This window comes from Hippoglossus hippoglossus, chromosome 19 (assembly GCF_009819705.1).
Source record: "Hippoglossus hippoglossus isolate fHipHip1 chromosome 19, fHipHip1.pri, whole genome shotgun sequence".
Lineage (NCBI taxonomy): Eukaryota > Metazoa > Chordata > Actinopteri > Pleuronectiformes > Pleuronectidae > Hippoglossus > Hippoglossus hippoglossus.
Genome location: NC_047169.1, coordinates 5124442 through 5151623, shown reverse-complemented (window position 1 = coordinate 5151623; position 27182 = coordinate 5124442). Strand labels below are relative to the sequence as shown.

General features: G+C 44.6%; 4 protein-coding genes across 7 annotated transcripts; 2 read left to right on the top strand and 2 right to left on the bottom strand.

Annotated features, from left to right (window-relative positions):
* Positions 1–22: 22 nt before the first annotated feature.
* LOC117752735 (ataxin-2-like protein) lies at positions 23–10377 on the bottom strand. The gene is made up of 23 exons (XM_034570331.1): positions 9694–10377; positions 8718–8757; positions 7662–7718; positions 7189–7260; positions 6842–7001; positions 6340–6461; positions 6033–6124; positions 5322–5570; positions 4460–4911; positions 4256–4342; positions 4020–4133; positions 3774–3851; positions 3578–3639; positions 2922–3244; positions 2746–2815; positions 2467–2601; positions 2284–2347; positions 1914–2095; positions 1585–1726; positions 1356–1465; positions 1052–1231; positions 771–939; positions 23–681 (listed from the first exon to the last, which is right to left on the bottom strand). Exons 1-23 carry the CDS (start codon positions 9810–9812, stop codon positions 632–634), a joined length of 3129 nt encoding a protein of 1042 aa, XP_034426222.1. The 5' UTR covers positions 9813–10377; the 3' UTR covers positions 23–631.
* A 143-nt stretch (positions 10378–10520) lies between these two features.
* mto1 (mitochondrial tRNA translation optimization 1) lies at positions 10521–15907 on the top strand. Of its 2 annotated transcripts, none has more exons than XM_034570335.1 (13): positions 10521–10924; positions 11806–12008; positions 12138–12337; positions 12449–12566; positions 12828–13126; positions 13209–13321; positions 13436–13626; positions 13840–13970; positions 14350–14554; positions 14744–14915; positions 15033–15142; positions 15261–15418; positions 15599–15907. In XM_034570335.1, exons 2-13 carry the CDS (start codon positions 11819–11821, stop codon positions 15767–15769), a joined length of 2058 nt encoding a protein of 685 aa, XP_034426226.1. In that variant the 5' UTR covers positions 10521–10924; positions 11806–11818; the 3' UTR covers positions 15770–15907. The 2 variants fall into 2 exon arrangements, with proteins under 2 accessions (XP_034426226.1, XP_034426225.1); XM_034570334.1 differs by having other exon boundaries at positions 11803–12008.
* Positions 15787–20703, bottom strand: LOC117752740 (tectonic-3-like). 3 transcript variants are annotated; one of them, XM_034570338.1, is made up of 15 exons: positions 20200–20703; positions 19785–19887; positions 18960–19074; positions 18785–18882; positions 18545–18657; positions 18305–18413; positions 18074–18186; positions 17938–17976; positions 17720–17794; positions 17515–17634; positions 17339–17437; positions 16813–16913; positions 16554–16701; positions 16251–16385; positions 15787–16152 (listed from the first exon to the last, which is right to left on the bottom strand). In XM_034570338.1, exons 1-15 carry the CDS (start codon positions 20401–20403, stop codon positions 15907–15909), a joined length of 1818 nt encoding a protein of 605 aa, XP_034426229.1. In that variant the 5' UTR covers positions 20404–20703; the 3' UTR covers positions 15787–15906. The 3 variants fall into 3 exon arrangements, with proteins under 3 accessions (XP_034426229.1, XP_034426228.1, XP_034426230.1); XM_034570337.1 differs by having other exon boundaries at positions 19785–19920; positions 20233–20702; XM_034570339.1 differs by having other exon boundaries at positions 19785–19872; positions 20233–20702.
* Positions 20704–22544: 1841 nt separating this feature from the next.
* Positions 22545–27102, top strand: sult1st6 (sulfotransferase family 1, cytosolic sulfotransferase 6). Its single transcript, XM_034570362.1, has 7 exons — positions 22545–23264; positions 23885–24013; positions 24224–24321; positions 24487–24613; positions 25595–25689; positions 25873–26053; positions 26772–27102. The coding sequence occupies exons 1-7, from the start codon at positions 23078–23080 to the stop codon at positions 26882–26884; spliced, it is 930 nt and encodes a 309-aa protein (XP_034426253.1). The 5' UTR covers positions 22545–23077; the 3' UTR covers positions 26885–27102.
* Positions 27103–27182: the final 80 nt, after the last annotated feature.

The following is a 27182-nucleotide window of genomic DNA, read 5'->3' as shown; positions in this document are numbered from 1 at the left end:
ATATTTTTTTGTCCAACTTGTCCATTTTTCTATTAATTATATTTTTCTACAGGAGAGAAGAAGGGTAAAGGGGGTGGGTTTAACTACTGGATCAAGTTTAAAAAAAAGAAAAGTTATTTGCTAAAAATCCCCTCTCGTCTTCAAATCCCTCCTTTCATGGTGTATTCATGAGATCCTGCGACAGTCTGTGTTTTGTGTTATGGTACTTACAAAACCCCACAAGGCTAAAAACACATTGCTAGAAGTGTCTGCTGTTGGTTGTTCCTCTCCGACTGGTTCGCCAAGCAAGGTGCCCCGTGTCTAAAAAAAGGGAAGAAGTTGGAAAGAAGAGCAGGATGGCAGCGGGGTGGGTGGGGGTCCTGACGCCGCTGCTGCCGTCTGCCACCATCATCTTTAGCGTTAAAAAGGTCTTCCTCATCTTGGGCTGACGCCGATGAAGAACAATATAGCTGAAGAATAAGGTGCTGGGAGACTTGAGTCCTCTTCTCTCCGCCGTGCGATCCTGTCAGTCTGATTTTCGTATGAGTCCGGTTCAGTCTGGGCCTCGCATCCAACAAGTAGTGGGGATGTCGGGGCTCATTCCGGGGAGCAGTTAGGGAGGGTGGGGTGGTGTCGAGGGCTCTGGAGGGGTTTAGTTTCCAGGTGGATGGAAGGAAGCAGGATGCGTTTGTACCTGCATTGCTGTGGAGAGAAAACACAAACAGTGACATTATGAATCTTACACTTTAAACAAAGTCCAGCCGGGGTTGGGGTTCTGTCGTGTCTCGTACCTTGTGGATGTCCTATGTAGAAGTGCTGGTGTGCTCCTTGCTGAGGTCCGTGCTGTTGGTGCTGTTGCACTGAGCCGGGGCCCTGCTGAGGCGGCTGCAACATCACTAACTGGGGCTGACCGTGGTTCCCCGAGTGGTGGGGACCTGACATGGCTCCCTGTACGTGGGCCTGGAAGAGAGGGGCGGCCAGGAGATGGACAAGTTTAGGTCAAGATGAAACTATCAATTGAAAATATTAAAATAAAATAATGAATGCCAACAATGTGCCGGTATGCCCATACCTGTGTTAACTGCCCCAGGGGGTATGAGGGTGGGATGCCCTGGTGGCTGTGGATGCTGTAGCCCTGAATGGGGTACGAGCCCTGGGGTGACGTGTGGCCTGGCGGCATGTTGGGGGGGGTGGGAGCTGACAGAGGACCTGAGTGGTACAAGGACTGTTGCTGCTGGCCTGCCTGGGCGTTCTACAGGAAGAGAGCACAAAACGTTAGAGATCATAAATAAATCATAATTGCTGCGTCCTTGCTACTTCTCTTGACCTCAAAGTTAGTTTTTTAAAATCCCAGTAGTCGTGTAGGGGTAGCTCACCTGTCCTGGGCTCGGTGCAGAGTGTTGGGGAGGGGGCTGGTTGCCTGTCGGGGTACTAGAGGGCTGAGGCTGATGTACTGCGCCCGTGTGGTGGGTGAAGGACTGTTGAGCTGGAAGGAAAAGACGGTCAGTTCCTCCGTAATACATTTCAAGCCTCTGATGAAAAGTGAATATTCTGAACCTCAGAGAAAGACCAACTCTCATCGCTCTGTAGATTTGTTCCACTAACCATAGATGCTCTGCTGTGGTCCCTGAGAGCCGTCTCCCTGTGTAGCGAACTGAGGGCCTCCTGGGGGTCCCAGAGCTTGTGGATGGGGACCCCCACCTTGACCTATCATCCTGGCTCCACTCTGCAGCATGGAGTACATTGGCTGGAGAGGGGGAGAAAAAAGAGAATAACAAATAAAGCAATGTTTATTTATTTATTTTTTAATGCGAGGGTAAGATACTACTCTGTTGATCAATTAGCTTTCAGAATTATATACCCCCCCCTACAGATTATTCTTATTTTAATGCCAATGCACACACAATTTAAAACCAGTGGTTTAGACATCATACCTGTCCAGGGTAGGGTGACATGGCCTGGATGACCTGCTGCTGGCCGTACTGCTGCGGGTTGTACTGAAGGTAGGACTGAGGGTAGGGGGATGCTACCAGCGGGGCCCCGGCTGCTGAGGCTGCAGCTTGCAGCATTTGAGGCCCTGAAGTACCATGGTCAGAGCGCTGAGCAACTACTGAGCCTGGTGAAGGAGAGGAAAAATTGTCAAAGCAACAAAAACATTAAAAAGTTCCAAATGCTGCAACCTTAACATATTGGTAAACGAACAGCAAGAGGTCATTTACTAATAAATATGTATAAAATGGGGATCTCTGAAGTGTCTTTCTAGCTTTGATAATGACCCTTTTTTAGACATACAACAACATTTACCTTTGGTCCTGGGGTATTTTCCCTGGTTGACTGTTGACATGGTGTACTGGTACATCGGTGGTGGCTGAAAATAAGAAATGATTGAGAGGTCGACACGAGACAAAACATGCTCTGTTGGGAGTTGAACAAAAAAAAATGTATTAATCAATAGTTTGTTTTTAGTAAAAGCTAAACGCTGTGTACCTGCACAGAGTGGATCTGCGAGACGTAAGAGAGGTAGGGGGTGGTGTAGAGGGGCCCCTGTCCACCTGGGTGCTGAAGGACCACTGGGCTTGGAGGAGTTGGCCGAGGTGGAGTGGGTGCAGTGTTGGGTTTCGTCTGCAAGATCACACAACCACAGATTAATACATTTGCTTGTCACTTAGCGAAACACAGGGATCTCAGCACATTTAATTTTTCATACAACATCACTTAAGTACTCTCTGCACTCACAGCTCTGGGATTAAACAGGAATTGACTTACCATAGGCATCTGAGGTTTAATAGGGTTGAACTCTTTAGCGTTGGGGTTTAGGGTTGATTTCTTTACTTGGCTAGAGGACATAAAGAAAAATGTGTTTAGAAATGAAAACCACAATGATACAAGTAAGATAAATCAAACTGTTTAGAGACACAGCTCTAATCCTTCTTGAAACTCACTCTGCTACACCCTCCGTCGACTCAGACCTGCCGTCCTCACTTCCCGGGGTCCTGGCTGGCTGTGGGACGGCTGGTGACTGCCTGTCTGAGACAGGTGCTGTGGTGGGGCCAGGTGTAGACGTGGTGTCCTTGGTGGGGTCCTCAGAGGGAGCAGGTGAAGGCTGAGGTTGTGGCTGAGCAGGACTGGCAGCTGGAGGCTGAGATTTAGGGTCTGAAGCAGGGTGAGCGTCCGATGGTTTGGCGGCGCCGGGCTGGGAAACATCACCGACGGCAGGAGGGGTTGCTGCTGCTGGAGAGCTGGATTTGCCTCCACTCGGCTGGAGCTGGAAAAAAAGACAGTAAAGTAATTAAGAGCTGAAACAATTAGTATTCGGGTAGGATGGAGGTGATAGCAAAAATGGAAAATGATTTAGACACGGCAAACATATGTTATTATATCTGTAACAAATCCTCGAGACTGAGCTTTAAAGTACCCAGTAAAGCTCGAGTAGGGCCCACCGGTATCCAGTGCCATGTCATTACTGGTAATGGTCACAATGAAATGAACAAGACGTGAGTAATTTGTCAGACAAACGTCGATGTCTCAGGACATGACCACTTGATTGGTCACAGATTTTCTAATTTCACACTTCACTGAGAGGCTACTGAACTCTTACCCTGAATTCCTGGCCAAATTTCCGCAGCGCCTCGATCTGCGACCTTTGCTGCACTGAGGGGACTGGTGAGGAGAGAGGAGACAAGGTTAATGGGAATGTGAAATTCTGAAAACTCGAAAACAAATGGGACATGCAATTAGGTAAAGTTTTAAGAATTATTTCCAGTATTTTGTGTTTTTTAATCTTGCACACACACCTTTAGTCTTGCTTTCCTCTGTGCTGCTGGGACTCTCAGCTGAACGTTCTTTTGCAGCTGCACCAAGAATCTCATTCACTGCAATGACAAGAAAAACAGCAAGATTAGATTCCACTGTTGAAAGTTGTCACTTACTGCTACGAGGTGACTTTCTCAAAAAGGCTCACGTCATTAGAGAACACAAATGGTTTTGACTTTGATTTTAAACTTCAAAAACAGAAGAGGAGGTGAGAGGTGAGACAGTACCATCTACAGGGAAGAGAGGAGCAGGGCCAGATGTCTTCTGGGGAGGCAGGGAGACAGATGATGTGTCTAAATAAGGCGGGTCCTGGGAAGAGACTGATTTAGGAGAGCGAGTAGCTGCAACGACACGAGGGAGGGAGAAAAAAGAGAGAGAAAGTTTTAGGCAAAATCCATCAATAATAATAATAATATAGAAGATTTCATAACAACAGGTGACTGGGTTTGTGTGCAACTTATACCTGTGGACTGACTGTGTGAGTTTGTAGAACGGGCGGTCCTGCTTGACTGTGGAGGTCTTTGGGCTTTAGGGGAAGTTCTAGCAGAGACTGTAAAACACAAAAAGAGAAAATGCTCCTTGAAGTCCATCGACAATTCTTACTTAAGCCATAGCAGCATGCATGGCTGCTGTGAAAATACCGACTGACACAAGCTCACACACTTACCTCCATTCACAGGCCTGCCAGCATCAGAAAGCGAGTGTGGGAGTGAGTGGGAATGAGGGACTGTGTGTCCGTGTGGGGCAGGGGGGCTTCCTGGAGAGGGGGCAGCTGAAGCAGAGGCCAGCGTAGGTGCTGGTCCACCAGGAGAGGCAGGTGTGTACGGGTTGGCAGGGGCAGAGCCCGGGCCTGGGCTGGGACTTCCCTGTGGGTGGTGGGGGGCGTAGGCACCGCCTCGGCCCGACAGAGGGCTGCTTCTCTCTGAGGGAGAGACGCCAGGTTGTGGCCCCGCACCAGAGGGCAGTGGAGGTCTGGGGGAAGAGGAGGATGGAGGGTTGGAGCGGTAACCTCCGCTGAGACGGTTATGGGGTGGAGGCCCGCCAGGACCTCTCTCAGCTCGCTCACGCTCCCGGTTCATCTCTCTCTGACGCTGAGGTAATGGAATGTACTTGCCCTCCCTGGAAGAGAAAGGAAGTACATCACACACAGCAACAACACACAGGGGACAAAAAATTATAATACAAGCTTTACAAAGAAACATGATGAGAGAAGCTGATTTATCAAAGTCCTTTGTTGACCTTGGAAACAACATTTGACAGCAATTTCCCCTCAAAGTATTTAGTCAATGTTCTGAATCTGATAGAGAGCTTTTGATCTTCCTCAGCAGATAAGAGTTTGACGACTTCAACTGATTACGTGATAAAATTGAAAGCTGGACGTTAAAATGAGATCACTTTGACAATGGCTGTTTCCACAGTCAAGAATGAACCTGAACTTTTAAGTCAATACCATTTAAATCACCAGGAAATGAGGTGAGACCTGACAGAGCTACTTGCCTGACAAACAAACATAACCCCCCCGCCCTCACCTGGTACTGGCTCCAGGGCTGTCTCGTCCCCTCTCGCGGTCTCTGTCACGGGGGCTCTCGCGGCCCCTCTCCCGATCACCGCCGTCCCGCACCACAGAACTGAACTTATCTTCCTCGCTTTTGCCCTCGTCGTTTTCCAGGTTGACGCGGTGGCGATACTGGGGGCTTGATTCAATCTCACTGGCCAGACGAGCAGCACGAGCCTCCCTCTGCCGAAACGTATCAGAGTTTCCTCTTTCTAGTGGCACACTGGAGGCAAGGGAGAAGATTGGACCAAATTTAGAGAAAGCACAAAAACCTTAAAACATGAAATCAAAATCTTATTAACCCAAACATTTTCTCCATTTTAACTATAAAATCCAAGGCAACAGTGACCTAGCTGCTGAACAGTACCACGTAAAGACAGGAACAGCACAAACAGATCTTCACTTTTGATTTGTGCTTACACAACAGATGCAAACAAAAATATTATAGAATAAACTACTCTATCTTCTGTTGATGCAACATGTACATTAGGGAAGATATGTGAAGGTTGTCACTGCTCACATTCAACTCTGAAAATCAAAGCTTGCCTGCTTGAAATTCTAGATTAACACGATCTTTCAACTACTTCCTTACTGATCTCCTTACCAACAATTTACTTACAGAAAAATACATAATACAATAAGGTACAAATAGTTAAAAACTAAATTTCACATTATGGAAACTCACGTGTACATGGAGAGGCTGGCGTCATACGTTGATGTGACTCCGTATTTTACTTCATTGAAACGAAACATCTCATTGGCATCCCAGCCATTGGACTGAGGAGAAAACACGAGATTACTGGGTTAGTCAAATTACAAGTGCTTTAGAATATTGAGAATTATTAGTGAAAGTGTTTATAAAAGATTGAGTTCTAGCGGCATATCAAATTAAAAGTCAACTCGTGTTTTTCGTGTGTGTCCTGGGTGTAAAGGGCATTTCCGTCATTAGAGAGTTAGCTGGTGTGTCTGTGTGTCAGGACAATTTGACTCACTGCATCATTTTCCAGATCGTAACTCTCTCCATTGCTGTCTCCTCCCTCCCATCTCTGCAACACCTTCTCCTTGTGTTCTCCGTTGACGCGGGTGGAGCTGATGGCTGTGTCTGTGAAGGTGTCTAAAAATCAAAGACAAGACAAGATTATATTAATAAAAGTCTCTTTTGGTTTAGAAAACATTAAAATATAACCATTAATTTAGTTTTTTACCACGTTATGTTATTTTCACCTTAAGAGGCCAACTTAGGTCAGTCTACACTGACAAATGATTGGAGTAGAGGCTAAACTCCTTACTTGTACTGTGCACCTGATCAATGTTTCCAAAACTTAAATCAATCTATAAATCAAGTTTGTTAAGAGTTCAAAAATGTAATCCTTACTTTCTATTCTTTAGAAAGAACGATATACATCTGATACAAATGCATCTCGGTCCTGTGTTTGTTACCTCAATGTACCTTTACCTCAACCCCCCCCCTAGTTTGCATTTGTGTGTTTATACCTCTTGTGGCAAAGTTGAGGTCGACATCTTTGCAGATCATTGTCACCAGGTCGGAAGGGCTGAAAATCATAGTGTCTGTGATTTCCTCCCTCCGCGGCGGAACCGACGTTGGTCCCTCCTCCTCACCGCGTTTGTGTACAGCATCCACAGCCAACTCACACTAAGAAGGAAACATTAAGAGGGCACAGGAAATTTGATGACTGTGTGAACTTTCCGAGCAGGGATTGAACTAAACAAAATGCCATATTGTCAGGAGTTTATTATTATACTGACAGTGTTTGTAGTGCTTCCTTAAATTGGCCGAAGGACGTGCGTGTGTGCGTGTTTGCTCATTATGAGTTTCTTACCCGTGAACTTAGAGTCTTGAAAACGCCTTCAAATACACTGCCATTCTTCACTCTTATGTCACAGGTGGAACCCTGAAAGAGATGAAAGACTTTATTAGGACAATTTTATCCAGGAAAAGATCTGATACCAAACTTAAATTCAGAGTTGAAAGTATACTATACTGTATCCTTTACAAGTTTCACAATGACGGATGAGAGACAGATTTAAAGCCTGACTCATCATAAACAAAAGTGTTAAATTGCATTTTTACAGTCAAATAGACATGATTTTAACCAGCTTCCTTCTGACACTTGCTGTAACCCTTCACAGCCTTGGACAAACACAGAAGATCATATACGAAAAGCTAGCTGTACATTAGGTACACAACATCTTATCTCTAACTATTATGACTAGTGTCCCAGGGGATGTATCAGCTGCCATTTTCTCTGGAATAATCATCATGGTCTGAGAAGGACATTGACAAAAAGCTCACCACAACAGCTGTGAGGAAATGAAGCATTCTGGCATTGTTGTACACACCCTCGAAAACCTGCAGATGGAAAAGGCATAAAGTTACCACCAAACTAAAGTTTCACAAAGACACAGCATAAAAACGTTATATTTAAATTAACATGGTTTAATGCTGACAAAAATCATTATGACATCGTGTTTATGGCTACATACAGTAAGCCAATTCATTCCTAGGATGAGGCAACTCCAAGGTGAAGAGTTGAATTACAGAAACTTCCTGTGGCCTCTTTTATACAAGAGACCCACTTATGATGCTCTGCTCGCTACTGAATGGACGTTTAACCCGCTTTAGAAAACTTCCTATCGACCTTCGTCACAGGTTTATTTATACTCATTATTTATCCAATATAACTGATTTGACTGTAGTTTCATATAATCTACAGCTATAAACTGTAGACTAAGTTATTACCACTTGTAATTTAAAATTAAGAACAAACTTGGGATGGAAATACGTTCAAAGTAAATACATTTTTGTCTATCAAAAGCCTCGACCCCCACTGTCCCAAGACTTTCGACACACAGTTAAGTTTGCTTCATAGGCATTTCCAGGCTTTAACCACCACAAGAAAACTTTATTCTCAAGCCACATATCGTTTAACTTGCATTTCCCCATGTTCTAAACTAGCTAGCAGGTTATTTAGAAAGGCATTAGTTTAACCCATTATAATAATTATTCTCCTTTAGTCTGGTAGAAACATGACTAATTACATTGAGACAACCCCAATCTTAATTTAAGACCTTTTATTTGTAAAATTTTACTTTAAGACATTTTAAGGACGTGCAGGAAGCCTGATCCATATATTTTGAATTATGTTTACTTACAAAACTAATTCTTACAACTTATCAATTATTTATGTTACTTCTACTTAAATCTAAAAGGTGATGGACTGAACCGAGACAGTGAGACTCAGATTGGACTAAAATAAGACATTTCTATGGGAATCGCCCTTCGGGTTTGACCACTGCTCACAATGTGTTGTGTGTTCACGGCCCAACTTTTCTGGCTGAGGATACTCACTGGAGATGACTGGAATGATGGCTTCGCAGAAGGTCGATTCCTGTGAGAGAAAAAGCCGCACGGTTAAAACACGATCGTCCGCTTTGATGTGAAAGGAGTAAAACTTGTTTTGGAAGCTTGTCAAGTCAGTGTCACATTCCACATGGGGCTAGCTGGGGGAAAACTAACAAGCTTAGAGCTTCAGTAGTTTAAAAAACCTATCAACACTTCACGATGGGTCCTCTAGGATCTCTTATTATGTGTTTTTGCCTTTATAGATACTGTCATATTTCAGGGCTGGGCTTCCATCTACCTACTCTCGTCTTCAAGAAACAAAGTGGTGGGGGTGGGTGGGGGGGCGCATTTAAACACGTCAGCAGCTTAGATTCAACCAGGAAACCAGGTTTGAGAGCAAGTGATTCATCATTAAATCAATGTGGATATGAAACGCAGCCTCCATGGAGGAGTGCAAACACGGGGCTGGCACCGCTGCGAGCCACGGACACGGTTACAAAACAAAGAGACAAAGCTGACAAGAGTTCAGTAAACACACGCGAATCTCGGAGCCCGAGACCACGTGTGACCTTGTTCGGGCCCTGAGCTCACTTCCGTGTTGACGGGAACATCTAAACCTGAAGTTCTCTTTGGCTGCACCGACGTGTTGTTGTTGTTATTTGCACATATTTCAGTCGCTATCGCCTCTGCCCTGACTCTGACAGGCCAGATAAACTTTGTGCAGCTCGTGTGCTGATTCGCTGCCAGTTGCTTTCACCTCGCTTGAACCCGCCTCACTTTATCACCCTGGGCTCCATGCGAGCCTTCTGATTGGTTCCCTTCCACTGTCAATCTAGCACGAACTCATCTCATTGGACTGAAGAGGATTCCCCCCACCCCCTCTGTTACTGGGACACGCCCACAGCTCTTTAACCGGTAGGCCTCAGGAGTCACAGGACGATCCCCGGACTGTCCTGACGCGACTTCCCCCAAACCCGCTTACCTCCCGGCGGGCGCCCTGCTGCCGCTGTTGGTGCCGCTGACTGGGGAAGACATACCGGCGGGGCCCGAGGTTCCGTTCGATGCTTTCCTTCCGCCGGCTTGCTGCTGTTGTTTCAGCATCACGAAGCACAAGTGTTCGCTAACTTATAAACACTGAAACCTCCCGGTGTGAAGTCGCTTCAGCAGCGGACTCGGTTTAACACGATCGCCCGTCCCGAGCAGCGAAGAGCCGGCGTAACCTCAACACGACCCGGCTAGTGTAGCTAATCTTGCCCGAGCGAGTATCGGTCGCTTGTGGCCTAAAATGTAAACGCCTCGATTGAAATAAAATTCAACCCCCGATTAAACAAATTCGACCCCCCGGTTCCGTGGCGTGTAACCGTGGAGGTTGTGTCAAAGCCCGGGACCGAAAACACGACACGAGTTTTCGTGTGATTATTTAGCGGCGGCTAGCTCGGTTAGCATTAGCTTTGATCCCCGGGCTCACTTCGGGCGCTTTCCCTCCAGGATTTACTTTCTTCCCCTCGACTCCGCCGCCGCTGACCCTTCCGGTACAAATTCGCGGGTCGTCGCCGTCACTTAGTCGCCTCGGGAAAGTCGTGTTTTCTCCAGGTTTCTCGCTGAAAAACCCGCAGCGGTCGGTCGACACCACCTCTCGGTAGTTTCACTTGACTCAATCCGCGCGCGGCTGACTGGGAACCGGCTGGAAAGGGGGGGGAGGGGGGCGTTGACGTGCGCGTGCGCCTTTGACCCACTGGCGAGCGCGCGTACGCGAAAAAAATAATAAAATAACGTGCTCATCGAATCGATATCGGATCGAAGCTGATTTAATCTGGTGCGAACCCGGAATGCGTTGTGTTTACTGTACACGTGGCAGCAGCCGCACAACACACCACATGTTGTTCTATAAATCACTTCGATACTTATCAATCCAACAGTTTCATGAATTCACACTTTTGTTTCTTGCTTTATTTTTTATTTTATTCTATTAAATAAATGCATCAATAACCCACAAGGAAAGACATTGACCCGGCAGAGGTGAGCGAGTCTCTACTACAGTTATTACGACAGGAAGCTGCAGACAACATGGCGGCCGCCGTAGAGAGCGTTTATGTCACATAGGAGGAGATTTGTGAAAATGTCCCGAGAATCCTGATCTTATCGAAAACCTTCCTCCACCGACAAGCTGGAGATTAGAGTAAAGGCTTCACTCGTCTTCTGCCACAGGAAGTGTAAGTATACTGTAAGTAATTCAGTAGATACAGTGGATCCATACTTAGTGTTGCATGTGTGACCATGTGAAACCATTCAAAGGTAAATGGGAAATCTCATCATCTTTATTTACTTTGTAGATCAACACTTAAACACAACTCACACAGTTTGGATTGATTTGTGTTTTAATGTTGAACAATCACCTCTATACACACTTCCCCAGGAAGCTGTGCCTGCCATTCTATCTGTTATATCATATCTGTGTCAGTCGTTGTGGATTTCAATTGTGTAGAGTGAATAAAACATGAGCACTACATACAACACTGCCCCTTTTTGGTGCATTTAAAAACAAACGTGCTAATTTAAAAAGAACACATGATAAGAGCAATAATATGAAAATATACAACACTCTGCCATGAATGCTCAGGCCTACATTTCCCATCATGCAACAAACCGTGTCTTCTTAAATACGGATTTTTTTCAAACCCCAGACATTCAATTAGTCTGTTAATCTCTCAGTGAAAATATCAACAACCGAGTGGTACTTCTGTGGAGTGCCCCTTTTAAATGTTTACCTGGTCTTACATCTAGCTTAGTTGGAAAATTACTGTTTTAATAGTTCCTCAATCGTTGTTTTCCTTTATGTTATTTTGCACTTTAAAGTACACCATGTACTTTCACTTCAGCATATAAAGTAGTTATATCAGATAATTACCTGTCAGGCCTTATGCACTGAAATGTGACACTTCTAAAGGAACCATTTGAGTTTGCATAACCGTTATAGTTTTTATTAACTTAATTTGCTTATGCAGGGCCTCCACGTGTCCATTGTGGTACTAAATCAGTGTCTTCTTTATCTCTTGTATTAAAATGTCTGACTGTCTAACCTTGATTTCAGCAGGCTCACATCTCACATGTTGAAGAAGAAGCCCCCCGCCCTGCAGCATTTCCTGTCCCTGGTTTCCAGACGGGCTGGTCACCTCGCCAGGCAGCAGTATGATGTCATCGTGGTGGGTGGCGGTCACGCGGGGACAGAGGCGGCAGCAGCAGCAGCCAGAGTGGGAGCGGAGACTCTCCTGGTCACGCAGAAAATAAACACCATAGGTGAGAAAACATGTCTTGTGCAGCCTGTCCATCTAATTCTGTTGAGGTTTGGGGAGAACAAGTGCACTGGGAACTTGACTAGCAGCTGTTCATCATCTTAGTCCTCTCCGTCCCTCGTTGTCCTCTCAGGTGCTCTGTCCTGTAACCCGTCTCTGGGAGGAGTAGGGAAGGGCCAGCTTGTGAGGGAGGTAGATGCTCTGGACGGGCTGTGCGGTCGAGCAGGAGACTGGGCCGGGATCCATTTCTCCATCCTAAATCGCAGGAAGGGCCCCGCTGTGTGGGGCCCGAGGGCTCAGCTGGACCGCCAGCGCTACAGGGAATTCATTCAGGTATTACGTACACAGGTGTAAATTAGAATGTCACTCAGTAGAGCACAAACAGGATTGTGCCCTTTGAATGAATTAAAAATGTCTCTAACTGTCTCTGTGTCTCTGGTTCAGTCGGAGCTGCTGTCCACTCCCAAGCTGACGGTGTTGGAAGGTTCAGTGGAGGAGCTGCTGGTAACAGAACCAAACACAGAGGAGCCGGGACACCACAGAGTTACTGGGATACGTTTGGGTACGGAGCAAAAGACAAATATCTGTCAATGTCCTGAACTCTGTTTGTTCCACTATTAAAACTAAGGTTTAATGATACATGAGTGAAAATGTAAAAAAAATGCCGTTAAATACTAATCCATCCAGTAGGTTTTGTGTAATCTAGCTTAAAAACCAACCAACCTACAAATAAAAGGAGAGGGTTGAAAATATAACCTCCTTGTCAGATGTCGTACGTTCATCAGTTTGTAATCCCTTCGCACTTCTTTCAACGTCCTCCCAGTAAATGGAAGCCACCCGATCTCAGCGAGCTCAGTGATTCTCACCACTGGTACTTTCTTGTCTGGCTCCCTCTTCATGGGCCAGACCACGTCCCCTGGGGGTCGGATTGGAGATGCTCCATCGAGCGCTGGGCTGTCCCACACACTGAGGGAGAGGCTGGGGCTGAGGACAGGCAGACTGAGGACCGGGACCCCTCCCAGGATTGTGAAGGATTCAGTCGACCTTTCCCTGGCTCAGCTTCATCCTGCTGACAGTCATCCAACTCCGTTCAGCTTCCTCAACAAGCACACACGCTGCAAGGTAAAGATTAAGATTAAGTCCTCTTACCGAGGATGGATTTTATTTTATCAATAAATTCATTGTGAATTTAATATCTTTGAAGCCTGAAGAGCAGCTGCCTTGTTACCTGACCACTACAACTCCTGGTGTAGAGAGAGTGGTGAGGGAGAGTCTTCATCTCAACCATCACATACATGAAGACACCAAGGGTCCCAGGTGCACACACACACACACACACACACACACACACACACACACACACACACACACTCACACTCACTCTGAAAGTCAAAAGGAATAACTCCTGGCTTCCTCTCTCTCCTCTCTCAGATACTGCCCTTCCATTGAGTCGCGAGTGCTGCGCTTCCCCGGCCGGAGTCACCAGGTGTGGCTGGAGCCGGAGGGGGTGACCTCCGACCTCTTGTACCCACAGGGTCTGTCCATGACCATGCCCCCCGACATACAGCTCCGCCTCATCAGAGAAATCCCCCCCCTGCACAGAGCTGAGATCTACACACCCGGTAAACTGACTGAATCATGTTTGTCTAAAAGTGGTTTACAGTCAATTCCAATACAGTGACACAGCATGTCTACTCTCAGGCCACAGCTCAGTCGCTCCTGAATGAGAGACGTACAGTGTAATGAAAGTACCTGCTGGTTTTGTGCAGTAGTTTATGGATGTGACAGTCAAACATCTTGAGTGGACTGTGATATTGTGTCTTTGGGTTTTCCAGGTTATGGCGTCCAGTACGACTTTGTGTGTCCCACTCAGCTGAGCCCTGCACTACAGGTGAAGAGCACCCAGGGTCTGTTTCTGGCCGGTCAGATCAACGGAACCACAGGGTACGAGGAAGCTGCTGCACAGGTATACCTGCATTTTGATTTCTTTATATTAAGCAAGTCTTAAAACACAAAATCACCCTTGTGATGAGTTCTTTCTGTGACTGGATACCTTTGATCTGTTGCCAACATCTATGACGTGTTCAGTGATTTAGTCTTAAAGTCTTATGTCGTGGTCACTGAGGGTTATTTACAGCAGGCTGGAGAAACACATGACCACTCAGAGCTCAGCAGACGGGACCAGTATAATTATCAATCTTTTCTGACATTGTATATGCAGTGCACTGAAAGATTAAGATTAGATTTCTCTAATTAAGCTATTCAAACCTGAGTAAAGTGTGTGTGTGTGTGTGTGTGTGTGTGTGTGTGTGTGTGTGTGTGTGTGTGTGTGTGTGTGTGTGTAGGGGCTGTGGGCGGGTGTGAACGCTGCACGCTGCGCACTCGACCTCTCTCCACTGGCCTTGTCTCGGACAGAGAGTTATATCGGAGTTCTCATTGACGACCTGGTGAGCCGAGGCGTTACGGAGCCTTACCGCATGTTCACCAGCCGGGCGGAGTTTCGAACCTTGCTGAGGCCGGACAACGCCGACCTGCGCCTCACTCTGAAAGGTGCGTACAGTGTCTGGGACTTCAGCAGCACATGGTGTGATAACACTTCAGAGCCTAGAGTTGTAACTTAGTCAAATAAAAACTTTATCTGTATGTCCTGAAATCAACAGCGATTCTTAAAACACCTTAATACAACTGTTATTCAGGTTTCTGTGTTTTAGTTTCTCTCCTCTCGTTCTCCTCTGTCAGGATTCGAGGAGGTGGGCTGTGTGTCCCCTCTGCGTTACCAGGAGGCTGTGAGAGTGAGGGACAGTCTGCAGGACGCGCTCGCAGCCCTGCAGACTCTCACCCTGTCCACCCACAAGTGGAGACAAAAGCTGCCCGACGTCTGCATAAGTGAGAACAAGAACACGACGCTGAGGTGAGTGGAGTCACCAGTGCGATGGACCATGTTTGACTTTCCATCTCACGTTACTGTCAAAGGTACGTCTATATTCAGCTGCAGGTGCCGACTGTCACTGTACGACTTCTCTTTCAGTGGCGTGGAACTGCTGCAGTACAACGACGCGTCCTTTGAAATGCTGGCATCCGCCTTCCCAGAATGCCTTTCATCTTACCTAGAATTCTCACAGAGACTCAAGATAGAGGGTAAAAGCTGATTTTGGTATCTCGAGGCAACAAGGAATTAACGCCTGTGACATATTCATTGTGATGGGGTGTTTGACATAATCCTTGGCATTCTTCATCTCTCCTCTCTGCCGTGCAGCTGTGTACAAGCCTCACTGTGACATGCAGAGGAAAGAGATAGAGAGAATTCAGAAAGAGGAGAACATGTCTCTCCCACAGGACATTGACTATTTATCTCTGCCGGTGTCACTGTCTCAGGAGGTCAGAGAGATCCTGGACAGAGTTCGACCCAGCACTGTGAGTCGGAACCTTCATTGTTCTGTATTTATTGTTCACTTCTAACTTTTGGATTTTCCAATGCTTTTAAAAAGTAGTTTTGAAGAGCCTATATTTTTGCACTCTTAATTTGCTAAATTGAACGATCACTTGTGCTGTCACATCTAAATTAAATAATTAATTATATGCTTTATCCTCCAGCTGGGTTCCGCTACACGTCTGCAAGGTATAACCCCCGCTGCAGTCGTCAATCTCCTCCGGTACGTCCGCAACACTGAACAAAAGGAAAGAAGAACGCACAGAAACCAACCAGACCGAAAAGAAGAGAGAGAAGAGGAGCCGTGTGCACGAAATGCATCTTTACCTCAGTGAAACGACGACTCACAAGCTGTCTTGTAAAAAATTATTTATTCCTGTAAATGTTACAAAACACATATTATGCTATTTTGCGATGACGCAGAACATTTTCATGCCTCTGTATAAAAAATAAACATTCATCTATCTTCCAGCTACCTCGTGAAGAATTCTAATCCTGTTAGCAACATGACAGTGAACAGCACTAAGCTCCATGTGACCTGCTCAGTGTCACTCCGGTTAATAACAACGTGGCCGTCCAGCTCAGCGGTGCCTCTAGTGAAGAAACCAAATGGAAACTTCCAGCTGGGCTGAGGTGAGCCCCTGGGGGGGTTGGGGAAAACTGTGGTGTCGGCAAACGTCACGTCGGTGGTTAGAACGAGAGGGGACGACCCAGGACACTGAAGAAGAGATGGCAGGAGAGGATTGGGACATTTAAATACTACAGACATGAAACGTGTTGCACAGAAAAGAATACTTTTTTTTTTAACTTGTTCACCTTGAATTTTCGACACTTGAATATGTATTTGGCCCCAAGGATGTAGCTCTGGGGAAGGTGTAAGAGACCCTGGCGAGCCCACAGCACTTGGATAGAGAGCGAGTTCGGGAGGAGGCAGCCTGACTCACATGTTTCCTGAGAGAGGAGACAAGGGAAAAGGTTGTGAAAAGGGCAGGAGCATGAACAACCGTATTCAAATCTAATGATCTTCAATTCCTAGTTTCAAACACTGTAGACTTTGTGAGGCCAGCTGTCATAAAAACAAAACACTCAAAATAGTCGAACTTCCTGTCTCAGCTGTACCTGTGGGTCGACAGGACACTCCTGGGTGACGACTCTCGTCCAGCTCAGTTGGGACCCTGAGTTCATGGCGATCTCGTCAGGAGTAGCAAGTCCCTGCAAGATCCCGTAAATCTGGGACCGCAGCTCTGAGCAGTCTCTCGATGGAGAACTACACAACACATGGAGACACTGAAATGACTTGTGGAACATGAAATATAACTCTGCTCCCTCGTGCATAAGAAAACAGTTAAAACTAGAGCTGATATAAGTGAGGATTCACCTGAATGTGCAGCCAGTGATGATGTTGTATGGGAAGAGGACTGGTGCTCGTCCGCTGGGATCACCGGAACACTCCCCACCCTGAGACCTCAGCGTGGTCAGCTAACTCACTGTCAAGGAGCCACCATGCATCATTGACTTTAAAGCGAGTTGGATAAATGAAAATATGACTAACTTAGAATGGCACTAAGTAGAGTGCATACCTCTGCCAAGGCCAGTTCCCCTAGATTCAGTCAAGCTGCATCAAATTACACACGCTCATAGATATCCGTCAGATAAAGATCTCTGCAGTATTTCTTGAGAAATTCACAAAAATGTTGAAAAACGTCTTTAAAATCCTGGATCCACCCCCTTGAATGAATCGGCTCCAAAAGTTATTGGGTTCTTCATCAGCTCATTCTCCACCGTTTCACTAAGTTACAATAAAATCAGTTCCGTAGTTTTTGTGTAATTTTGCTAAGACAGAACAACTGCGATGACAACAACCTCCTTGGTAGAGATGTTCATGATGTAAATAGTGAGGATACAGTTGCCATGTTTCCATCAAAGCGACCAATGACAGGAGATCCCACTCTGAGTCCGTCTGCCGGGGTCTGTCCTCCTGGAGAGGAGCTGGATGTGACTAACTGCAGGAGACACATGTCAATATTATCAGTGTTTGAATGCATATTTCATTTTGAGTGTTTGGTTTTAAAAGTGTCACCTGGAACTGCACAGAGTGCGTCTGCAACAGCAACTGATTTGGATCCACATCAGCTAAGACTATGTTCACAGTTGCATACGTGAGTTCTCCTCTGCCTGTGTAACCTATGATAAACTCCACCTACAGGAAAGTCAGACAAAGCAGGGATTAGATTGATGTTTAAGTTAACTATGTGTGATTTAGGATCATTTGTGCAGTTACTCACCTTTTCTACCACGTTGAAACAGGAATTGTTTAGTTGGACTGGTGCAGGCCACTCAGACAGTGGTCTAACTGGGATCTGAAACCAGAGTTAGCTCAGCAACGTACTTTCTATGACAAAAGGTCTTATTGGGGTTTGAGGATTTATCTTCACGTCTAAAGATTTATCTTTAAATTCTCATACTGTCATGTTGATCTATATGTATAATCAGTGCGACTCACCAGAAAGTCTGACACTTGTGTTGTCTCAGCAAATGGAATCTGTAATAAAAGATACAAAATGATAAGATTCTGCTGTGAAATTCTCAACAGTAATTATCTACATAAAAAAGATCTTTGAGCAGGAAGACTTACAGACCTTGATTAGACTTAAATCAGAGAAGTAGGAGCGGGCGTTGAGATATGGGTCTGAGGTACACGACTGAGGCGTCAACATGCGGGTGCAAGACAGAGAAGTAGACCTCAAGAACTCTACAGGCAGAGGAAATCAGACTGTGATTAGATGAAGAGTTATTGTATATATAGATATATATATGTAAGGGATACTACTCAGCAGTTTACTTGCACACGTTATTTGTAGTGAACTCACTTGCAGGGTTGCGGTTGATACAAAACGTTGCGGCAGCCCCTGGAGACGGCTGACGGAGGAGACCCCTCACATAAGTATTGGAGAAAGATGTCTGAATGACATCATCAACCTACAAAACAAAAACAGACTCTTATTTGCATTTTATTTATCAAAGATACTCGCTCAATTGTCATTTCGGTACTGACTAGCACGCTCAAATCTCTAAAGTTCAACACGTGTAATACAGAAATCTTGTGTTACCCTGTAGAAAGGTCGGCTGTGGCTGCTGCTCGTAGGCGCTGGTGGTGAGAAGTGGTACGACGCCCCTAATGCAGGATAAGGAGGAAGAGCTGGGAAAGACTTGGCTGCTTTATCTGTTGGGACAAGTTGAAAAAACATGGGGGAATAACTTTATGTTGATTATTGATGAACTCTTGATTCTCATTTATATCATTAAATCATAAATCATTTGAACCTTATATTCTTATTATATGGTTTTACCTTCAGACCGGACACAAAACAGGGAGTCCGTCTCAGTGACCAGAGATGAATCCACGTTAGCCCGGAACATCAGCCATTTCTCAATGCAAACTCCTGATCTGTGAAGTCAAAAGAGTTTTCATGCTGTTGAATGTTTAATATGAGCTGTAACTCGAGTGCGGGGAACAGGACTTACAGGGCTTTCTGAGGACATCCGGTGAAAACTGTACTCAAGTTAGCGACACCACAATCCACCGAGTCACAGCAGCAGCCGATATCACAGAAACCCGGGGTTAGATCACAGAGACACGCTGGAAAACAACAGGAAAGACTTGTGTTAGTGGATTTGTGTAGAAATACCAAGTCAACTGAGACATAATAATCAGCCTGAAGCTTCTGAAAACTTTTCTTTTTATCAAGGTTTTTACAAAAGATTCACATGGACTCATCCTATTTATTTATTTAAATAAGTCTATCTTATGTCACTATCATAAGATAGATGTGCAAATGTATCGCTATGTAAATGTAAAAGGTTTCAGTTTGTATAGCCCACATTCACAATTTGTCTCATAGGGCTTAACAGGGTGAGACAATCCTCTGTCCTCAACCCTCAACAGGAGTGAAAAACTAAATAAAGTTTAATATAATAAGGTCTTAAATGTACAAATTGCTAGAAAGCACTGCAGAAGCATCTAAAGGGAGATCACTGAAGAGAACAAAGATGGATTAACAGTGGGAGACTTTCTGAGGAATCCCAGGTCTTATTATATATAAACATATGCTATGTAAATAAAGTTTATTATTATTACCATTCCGAATACATAATGTTTATTATGACAAGGTCTTAAATAGACACATTGCTCTGCAGAAGCACATAGAAACAGATGACTGGAGTCAAACAGGATGAATTAAACTGTGATGGAGTTGGAAACTTAACCAGCATCACAACAGGAGCTTTGTTTGTTCTGACGCTGCAGGATAGAAACACATGGAGGGTTTTAAACATGATGGAGGAAGTTACCCTGCGGAGCCTCCTCGGGCTGGACGGTGGCTGCAGGGGGAGACTCGGTGGACACAGCGGCGGCTTCAGTGGACCAAGCCTCGGTCACCTCAGGGGACACAGCCTCGGTCACCACAGTGGACACAGTCTCGGTCACCTCAGGGGACACAGCCTCGGTCACCACAGTGGACACAGTCTCGGTCACCTGAGGGGACACAGTCTCGGTCACCACAGTGGACACAGTCTCGGTCACCTCAGGGGACACAGCCTCGGTCACCACAGTGGACACAGTCTCGGTCACCTGAGGGGACACAGTCTCGGTCACCACAGTGGACACAGTCTCGGTCACCACAGTGGACACAGTCTCGGTCACCTGAGGGGACACAGCCTCGGTCACCCCAGGGGACACAGCCTCGGTCACCTGAGGGGACACAGCCTCGGTCACCCCAGGAGACACAGCCTCGGTCACCTGAGTGGTCCACACCCCGGTGGGGTCCCATGTGCCTCCAGGAGCGGGGGTCGCGGCGGTGACAGCTCCTCCATCGGTCGGGTTGATGGTCGAAGAGACCCCCGAGGCTGTGGCTGCGTTCGCGACCCACACACACAGAGCGACGAGCAGGGAGCGACCCCAGCGGTTCATCTCCTCACAGGGACATGGCGACCACCGCGGGTATTAGCTTAGCTCCTTTAGCTTGACCAGCTAATGCTAACGCAGCAGCTAGCTGGCGCGTTTTCCCTGCGTCACAGGAAGCTGCGTTAACAGATTTAAACAATTTTATAAAATAACGTTAAAATTCCCGACACGAACAATATTTATCTGAACATGTCGTCAGCTGGGGAGCTTCTTGTTGCCAAGGAAGTTGTCACGGAGACTTCCGTTTCTAGGATAAAGATGCCGTAAAACTCATAAAAGACAAGAAACCATTTTTATTTTTCAACTTCACTGGATTCAGAATCACAACTTCATTTGGGAAATATAAAGGTTCAGTGTGTAAGATTTATGTGAACGGGATCTACTGGCAGGAATTGAATATAAAATAACACTAGTGATGTTTTTACTAGTGTTTTGCATCTTAATTGTTCAAATTGTTGTTTTCTTTACCCTAGAATCCTACATCTACATCAGGAGTGGGTCCTCTCTACGGAGGCGGCCATGTTTTTTTACAGTAGCCCACACTGGACAAACTAAAGATCTTTTGAGTTTCTATGACAACTGAAGGCTGCCACATGTTCTCTTTCATGTTCGGAAGGGGAGGGTGAGGGGAGGGGTCATCAGCCGCAACATGCAACCTCACCACTAGATGTCACTAAATCCTACACATCGAACCTTTAATCGAAACAGGCTAGAAACTAAAATATTTGTAAAACCCTATAAGATTCTTTTTTAAAAACCACCTTTATATGTATGTAATTTACAACATTTGTCGTGTTTGTTCCTTTTTCTACCCTCTCACATCCAGTTCAGCCTGTATCAACTTTGTTGTGATGGAAGAAATAATAATGATGGGATATTATTTTATTATAATGTATTCTTAAATTGCAATTTACAGTTTCATTAATACATTTCATACAATGTACTCATGAGATTATTAATTTCATACTTATCTATTTGATATTAAACACCGGAGCGTCAATATATTTGTATGGTGGTGTTGTGCAAAATTAAATAAATGTAATCTTGCGGACTATAAACAGATGCTCATCTATTATGGTTACTTTTTGTACTAAATTCAAAACTCATGGAAGGAAAATCCTGAATTGCTTCAGTGAAGAAAACCTGTCAGTTTCTAAGACAGATAATTCCTCGTGTTATCTCAGGCTCTTGACAACGTCATCGCTCGTGTCCTCGTTTCACCTCCTGCTCTGACGTTCTGTGTGAATCTTCTGCTCTGTCTGCACCCATCATCAACACAGTGCTTCAGCAAACCTCCCTCCACATGGAGACGCTGCTGAGCCTCTGAACTACATCTGATATGAGAAAGTGTTGCTTGAACGTGAGATCAGAAATTATCAATTTGCTAAATACACTCATCTGCAGAAAAATGGTTTCTTTTTACTTTCCTTATTCCCATAGAAACACAAGTAAACACAAGTGAATTATAACTCTTTGCTTTCTCGTAAACATGCACTTGCATTCAAATTCAAACATTATCTTCCAGGTTGCTCTAAACTTTACATTTATCTCAGTGAGTTTTCAGCCAGTGAAATAAGCTCTTCTCTTCCTGTGTATAATGTTTCAGGGAACTGCAGAGCTGAGCTTATTCTCAGAGCTTTGGCAGGAATTTGAGCATGGAACTCCTGGAATGTGAATTCAAAGCAGCAGCGTCTGGATGAACTGAGCAAACAGCACTATGAATACATACAGTATGAATACATATCGGTGCATATCATATATACATGATACGTACATATCTAGGAAGCTATGCTGCAGCTCAAGATATAAGAATTTAGGCTAATAAAGGCTAAAATGGGAATAGCAGTTAGGTCATGGAGTTTAGGTCCAAAGGTTTTTCAGCAGCAAAAAAATAGTTTTTATTGGTGACACACATTCAAGCCCCTTACCAAGGAATTGCAAAGGGCCTGAAACACCAGTTACACAACAATGACTGTTGTTGTCATGTTGGAACTGTTCCAACATCTACGACCACTGCATGTTGTAACGTGATGATTTGTGGCGCGAGCAGAGAAAATGTTCAGAGAGTTGCAGGAGCTCTGTTAGGACCCTCCCTTTTCCCCTTTCTCTAATTACAGAGGAAGCAGTTGGGATAGTATTGTGGACAAAAGTGGAATTCATACGTAACTGGGAATGTTATGCAAGGGCACTTTAATGTAGGTCTGCCTCTGCAGGTTTCAGGGATTGCACACAGAGAAGAACCTGGAACAAGCACTCACACGGTTACAAAGATAGACAGAGGGGCGAAGGGGAGAACGGTAAGGAAGTGACCAGGGCTCTCAGCCGGGAGGGAGTGTTTTCCGGAGAGACTACAGAGAGATTCCTGCTATTGGATGCAGATGTTGGAGAGGGGTTTAAAGCAAGAGGAGACAAAACCAGGACAGTTCTGAGCAGCAGACACAAGAGGACACACATGAAGGAGTGACCAGGATTCAAACACAAGGATCGTGGGCCTGACAAACAGGAAGAGGTTTCCCACGTTGGAATTGATAAACAAGTCAACGGTGAATGTTTGACAAAGGCTTGGAAGCTGCAGCTGAGATAGGATCTCCCAGAGGAACCGGCCCACTGCTGTTGCTTGGCTCACTTTGCAGTTGAATTTTAGCTTCTGCTTCTTGGCTTCCTCTTGACAGTGTCAGCCATGTCCGAGCAGGAAGAGGTATCCTTCAGCGAGGCCATTCAGAAGGCCAAGGACTCCATCACTCGCTTCCCTCTCATCCCGATCAGAGGGATTCCTCTCATGAACCACATCGCCAACAACTTTGACTCTATCCAGGCTTTTCGTCCGGACCCCTCGGACATCTTCATCGCCACCTACCCCAAAGCAGGTACTGAGACAGCTGCTGCCAGATGCAGCTTTGTTCGTATGCAGTAAATCTCTGAGTGAGTTATCAGTGCTGGACAAGGCATTTTATCATGTATTACATTTAAGTACATTTACACTTACTGTACTTTGGTTGTGTATTTACAACTTCTACTGCTTTATACAAAATATATAGTATTTTTTACTCCACTACATTTATTGACAGCTTTTAATACATTTTATAAATAACATTATGGCCTTAAGAGACAGTTCAAATGAGCATGCTGCTCACACGTCAAGCAACACTCATGATAATTATACAGTAGTATAATATATATAATATAAAACTTTTCTTCCTTCACTGAAGCAAAGTTTGTAGAACACAAAGAGCAATGAAGCAAATCAGATGACAAAACAAACGTAAAAAGAACATTAATTGAATTAAATCATGACGTAACATGTCTAATGAAGAATGACGTCTAACTGAACTTCTTAAAATGGAGGAAAATCCAATTTGCTGTTATTAGGCCTGAATGAACAAACCTATACGACGGCAGTTTGGTGTCAGATAGAATTTTCCTCAAAAACCCTCAAGGGACTTTTTCATTCAGTTCAGTGTTATTTTCTGTGATTTGGGGAATCAAGGGACCACGTGGACTCAGGAGATCGTTGACCTGCTTCTTCACAACGGAGATGCCGAGTTCTGCAAACGAGCCCCGACACCCGTCCGCAGTCCTTTCCTGGAGATCTTCTCCCCCCCACCCATTCCCTCAGGTGTGTGTTCATGAGGTTATTATGATGATGTGGGTGTTTGATTATTATTTACATGTTTCAATACAGGTAGTTTTCTTGTGGTTTAGTTTAGGAGTTGATTGTTTCTATCTTTGACTTTAAACCTAAAAGATATTGTTTTTTGTCCGTCAAAGCAAATTCTCCACATTGGTCCTGCACATCAAATCAAATTCTGATCATGATATGTCTCAGGTCTTGAGCTTCTGTCAAAAATGGATCCGCCGAGAATTATCAAGACACACCTTCCTTTTCATTTGGTGCCTCCTGGATTTTGGGAAAACAAGTGCAAAGTAAGACTCGACACCTGAGAGCTTGTGCTGAGAGTGAAGCTCCTGCAGTGAACTGTGTTGCTTCTTGATACATGACACAATGCACGTAAATCGTGTGAGAGGTTAACCATACAATGTTCTACTCAAATGACCTGTTCTTTGTATTGCTGCTGTAAATCCCTTTAGACGATCTACGTGGCACGCAACGCCAAAGACAATGTGGTGAGCTACTTCCACTTTGACAAGATGAATATGACCCAGCCGGAGCCGGGCCCCTGGGACGGCTATGTCCACAAGTTCATGCGTGGAGAGTGTAAGCAGATTAATTCACATTCCTCAGTGTCATTTTACATTGAAACTGAGCATCTCTCTGTGAACAGAGCTTCTAACCCAGTTAATAACTTACCTCTGAAGAAAAGCTTGTGGTTAATCAGAAGAAAAGTCACATTTTCAAGCAGAATTTCAAGGGGTATATTTTTATTTCTTCTTTTGAGTCATATTTTCCTCCAGAAACTTACTGCTAGTCATTCTCATCGATGCATGACGTGTTACAGTCAGACTTTGGAATCCACATTATTTTTTGTTTATCCAGCTGGTGCAAATGGTCACATTTGGTTTATCAAACTGTTTTTGAGGTAAACCTTTATCAAGGGTTTGTAATTAATGTCTTTACTAATGGTTAATAAATCATTTAACAATCCATTATTTAGCATTAAACAGATAAAGAACCAGATATTTCCCTCAGGATTTGGAGGCGACCAAAAACAGAGCTGAAAAGGAAACGGATATTGGATTTACAGCAAGAGTTCTTACTATAAACTAAATGAATGTTGCTCCATGGCTGCCAGATGTGTAAATCACATGCCAACAATATTGTTTTATAACCTTTATCAGGTAATAATGTGTCAACCTTGCACTTTGTGCTGGCCACTTTTCACTGGCCATGCGCTCTTACAGGGTTAAAGCTTCACCCACTGACTTTCCAACCATCTTGTCAGCCGTTGTAAAAGTTAAAATAGATAGGGAACACAAAGCCTCTGGTGCAGGGCTTTTAAAGCAAATGCATGGCTGGAAGGGTTAACATCAGTCGAGGGGAGTTTTCATGACCATCAGAAAGTTAATAACTGATCTACAAAGATAAGTTAATGACTTATTAACACTAGAAGGTTGAACCCGATAACTCTAAAGAACCTGAATTTAATTTTTAACGAATCTGAATTTAAGATGAGTTATAGCACAGTAGACACAGTTGGCTGTTTTTATGTGAGTCTTTCAATGACTTGTGTTCATACAGTGTCTTGGGGCTCCTGGTATGACCACGTGAAAGGATACTGGGCGGAGAGAGAGAAGAGGAACATCCTGTACCTCTTCTTTGAGGACATCAAAGAAGTAAGGAGAATATATATAACAAATCACACCTTACATAAGCTGATTAATAAGAAAACAGGGGCCAAATATTGAAGAGCAGTTTAAAACAACTCCCAAAATATAACACTGAATGTAATAATTTCACGTTTTCCCTGTTGAACTTTTGTATTAAAACCCCTCCCACCATCATATGTACTCCCCCAGAATCCCCGGCGTGAAATTGAGCGCATCATGAGGTATCTGGACCTGTCGGTCTCCGATGAGGTCATCAGTCAAATTGTGGAGCTCACGTCCTTCAAGAGCATGAAGGAGAATCCGATGACCAACTACTCCTGCATCCCGGCCTCTGTGTTCGACAACTCCATCTCCTCCTTCATGAGAAAAGGTGTCCGCCGTTACTCTGCCCTCAGTCTTGTCCAGAAACCAGATATTATGCATTTGACCTTGTCCCACTTCTGTAAACACTCACGATCGAACCAGGACTAAATGAAATGTTTTGATGTGATGTAAAGTTAAACCAACTCCCCCCTGTCAACATCAACTCAACAGTAAAAGCTTCACAGAGTCAGAACTCACTTATATTTTATTACTCTACGACTATTACTGTACGACTGTACGTCTGCACCCTGAACATTGTACAGTCCAACACTGCCACATAGTGGTGCCTGTGTTATTTGCCTTTGCTTGCTGTTTTTTTTGTTTTTTTTGACAAACCTTAATGTTCCGTTGAGCTGAAAAGTTGAGTCCATTCATTAATTAATTTGTCAACATTAAACTACTCAGCCACCATTTGATTCTGTAGTTGAGATTTCAAGCAGAAATGGTCAAACTTGGCTGGTTACGGCTTCTCAGGTGTGAACGTTTTCTGGTTTTCTTCGTCTTGTGGGGAAATAATTTGACTTTCTTTAAAGTTTTGAACTATTACCAGCTTGAGGTCATCTGCTTTGGCCTCTTGGGAAAAGATTTCTGACAAATGGCAAATGAGGGAAATAATCTGTTGAAGCCCTTATGTTCGGCAACAGATACTTGTAGCGTCTTACATCTCAGTTATTTCTATAACTAACACTGTCATATTGCCTTCTTGTATTTTCGTTTCTTTGCAGGTGAAGTGGGCGATTGGAAAAACCATTTCACACCCGAGCAATCGAAGATGTTTGAGGAAGACTATGAAAAGCAAATGAAGGACGTCGACATCCCATTCAGGAGCCTCATCTAATGCACTTTACACGTTGATGCAGCTCAGCGACGGACTGACACCGGGCAGCTCTCAGAGGAAGTACTACGAGAAAATCCAACGCAAGCTAAAAACCAAACGTTAAACTGCTATAATCACTGAACCTCATGATGTGTAGATAAAGAGGGAATTCATCTATAGTGTGTGTGTGTGTGTGTGTGTGTGTGTGTGAAGGATCAATAAAAATGTGCTCCACAATACAAGTGCATGAGTTTGTAATCATCACTTTATTGCATCTTATCAAGTAAACAATATATAAGACCAAAAGTGTTGTGACCGA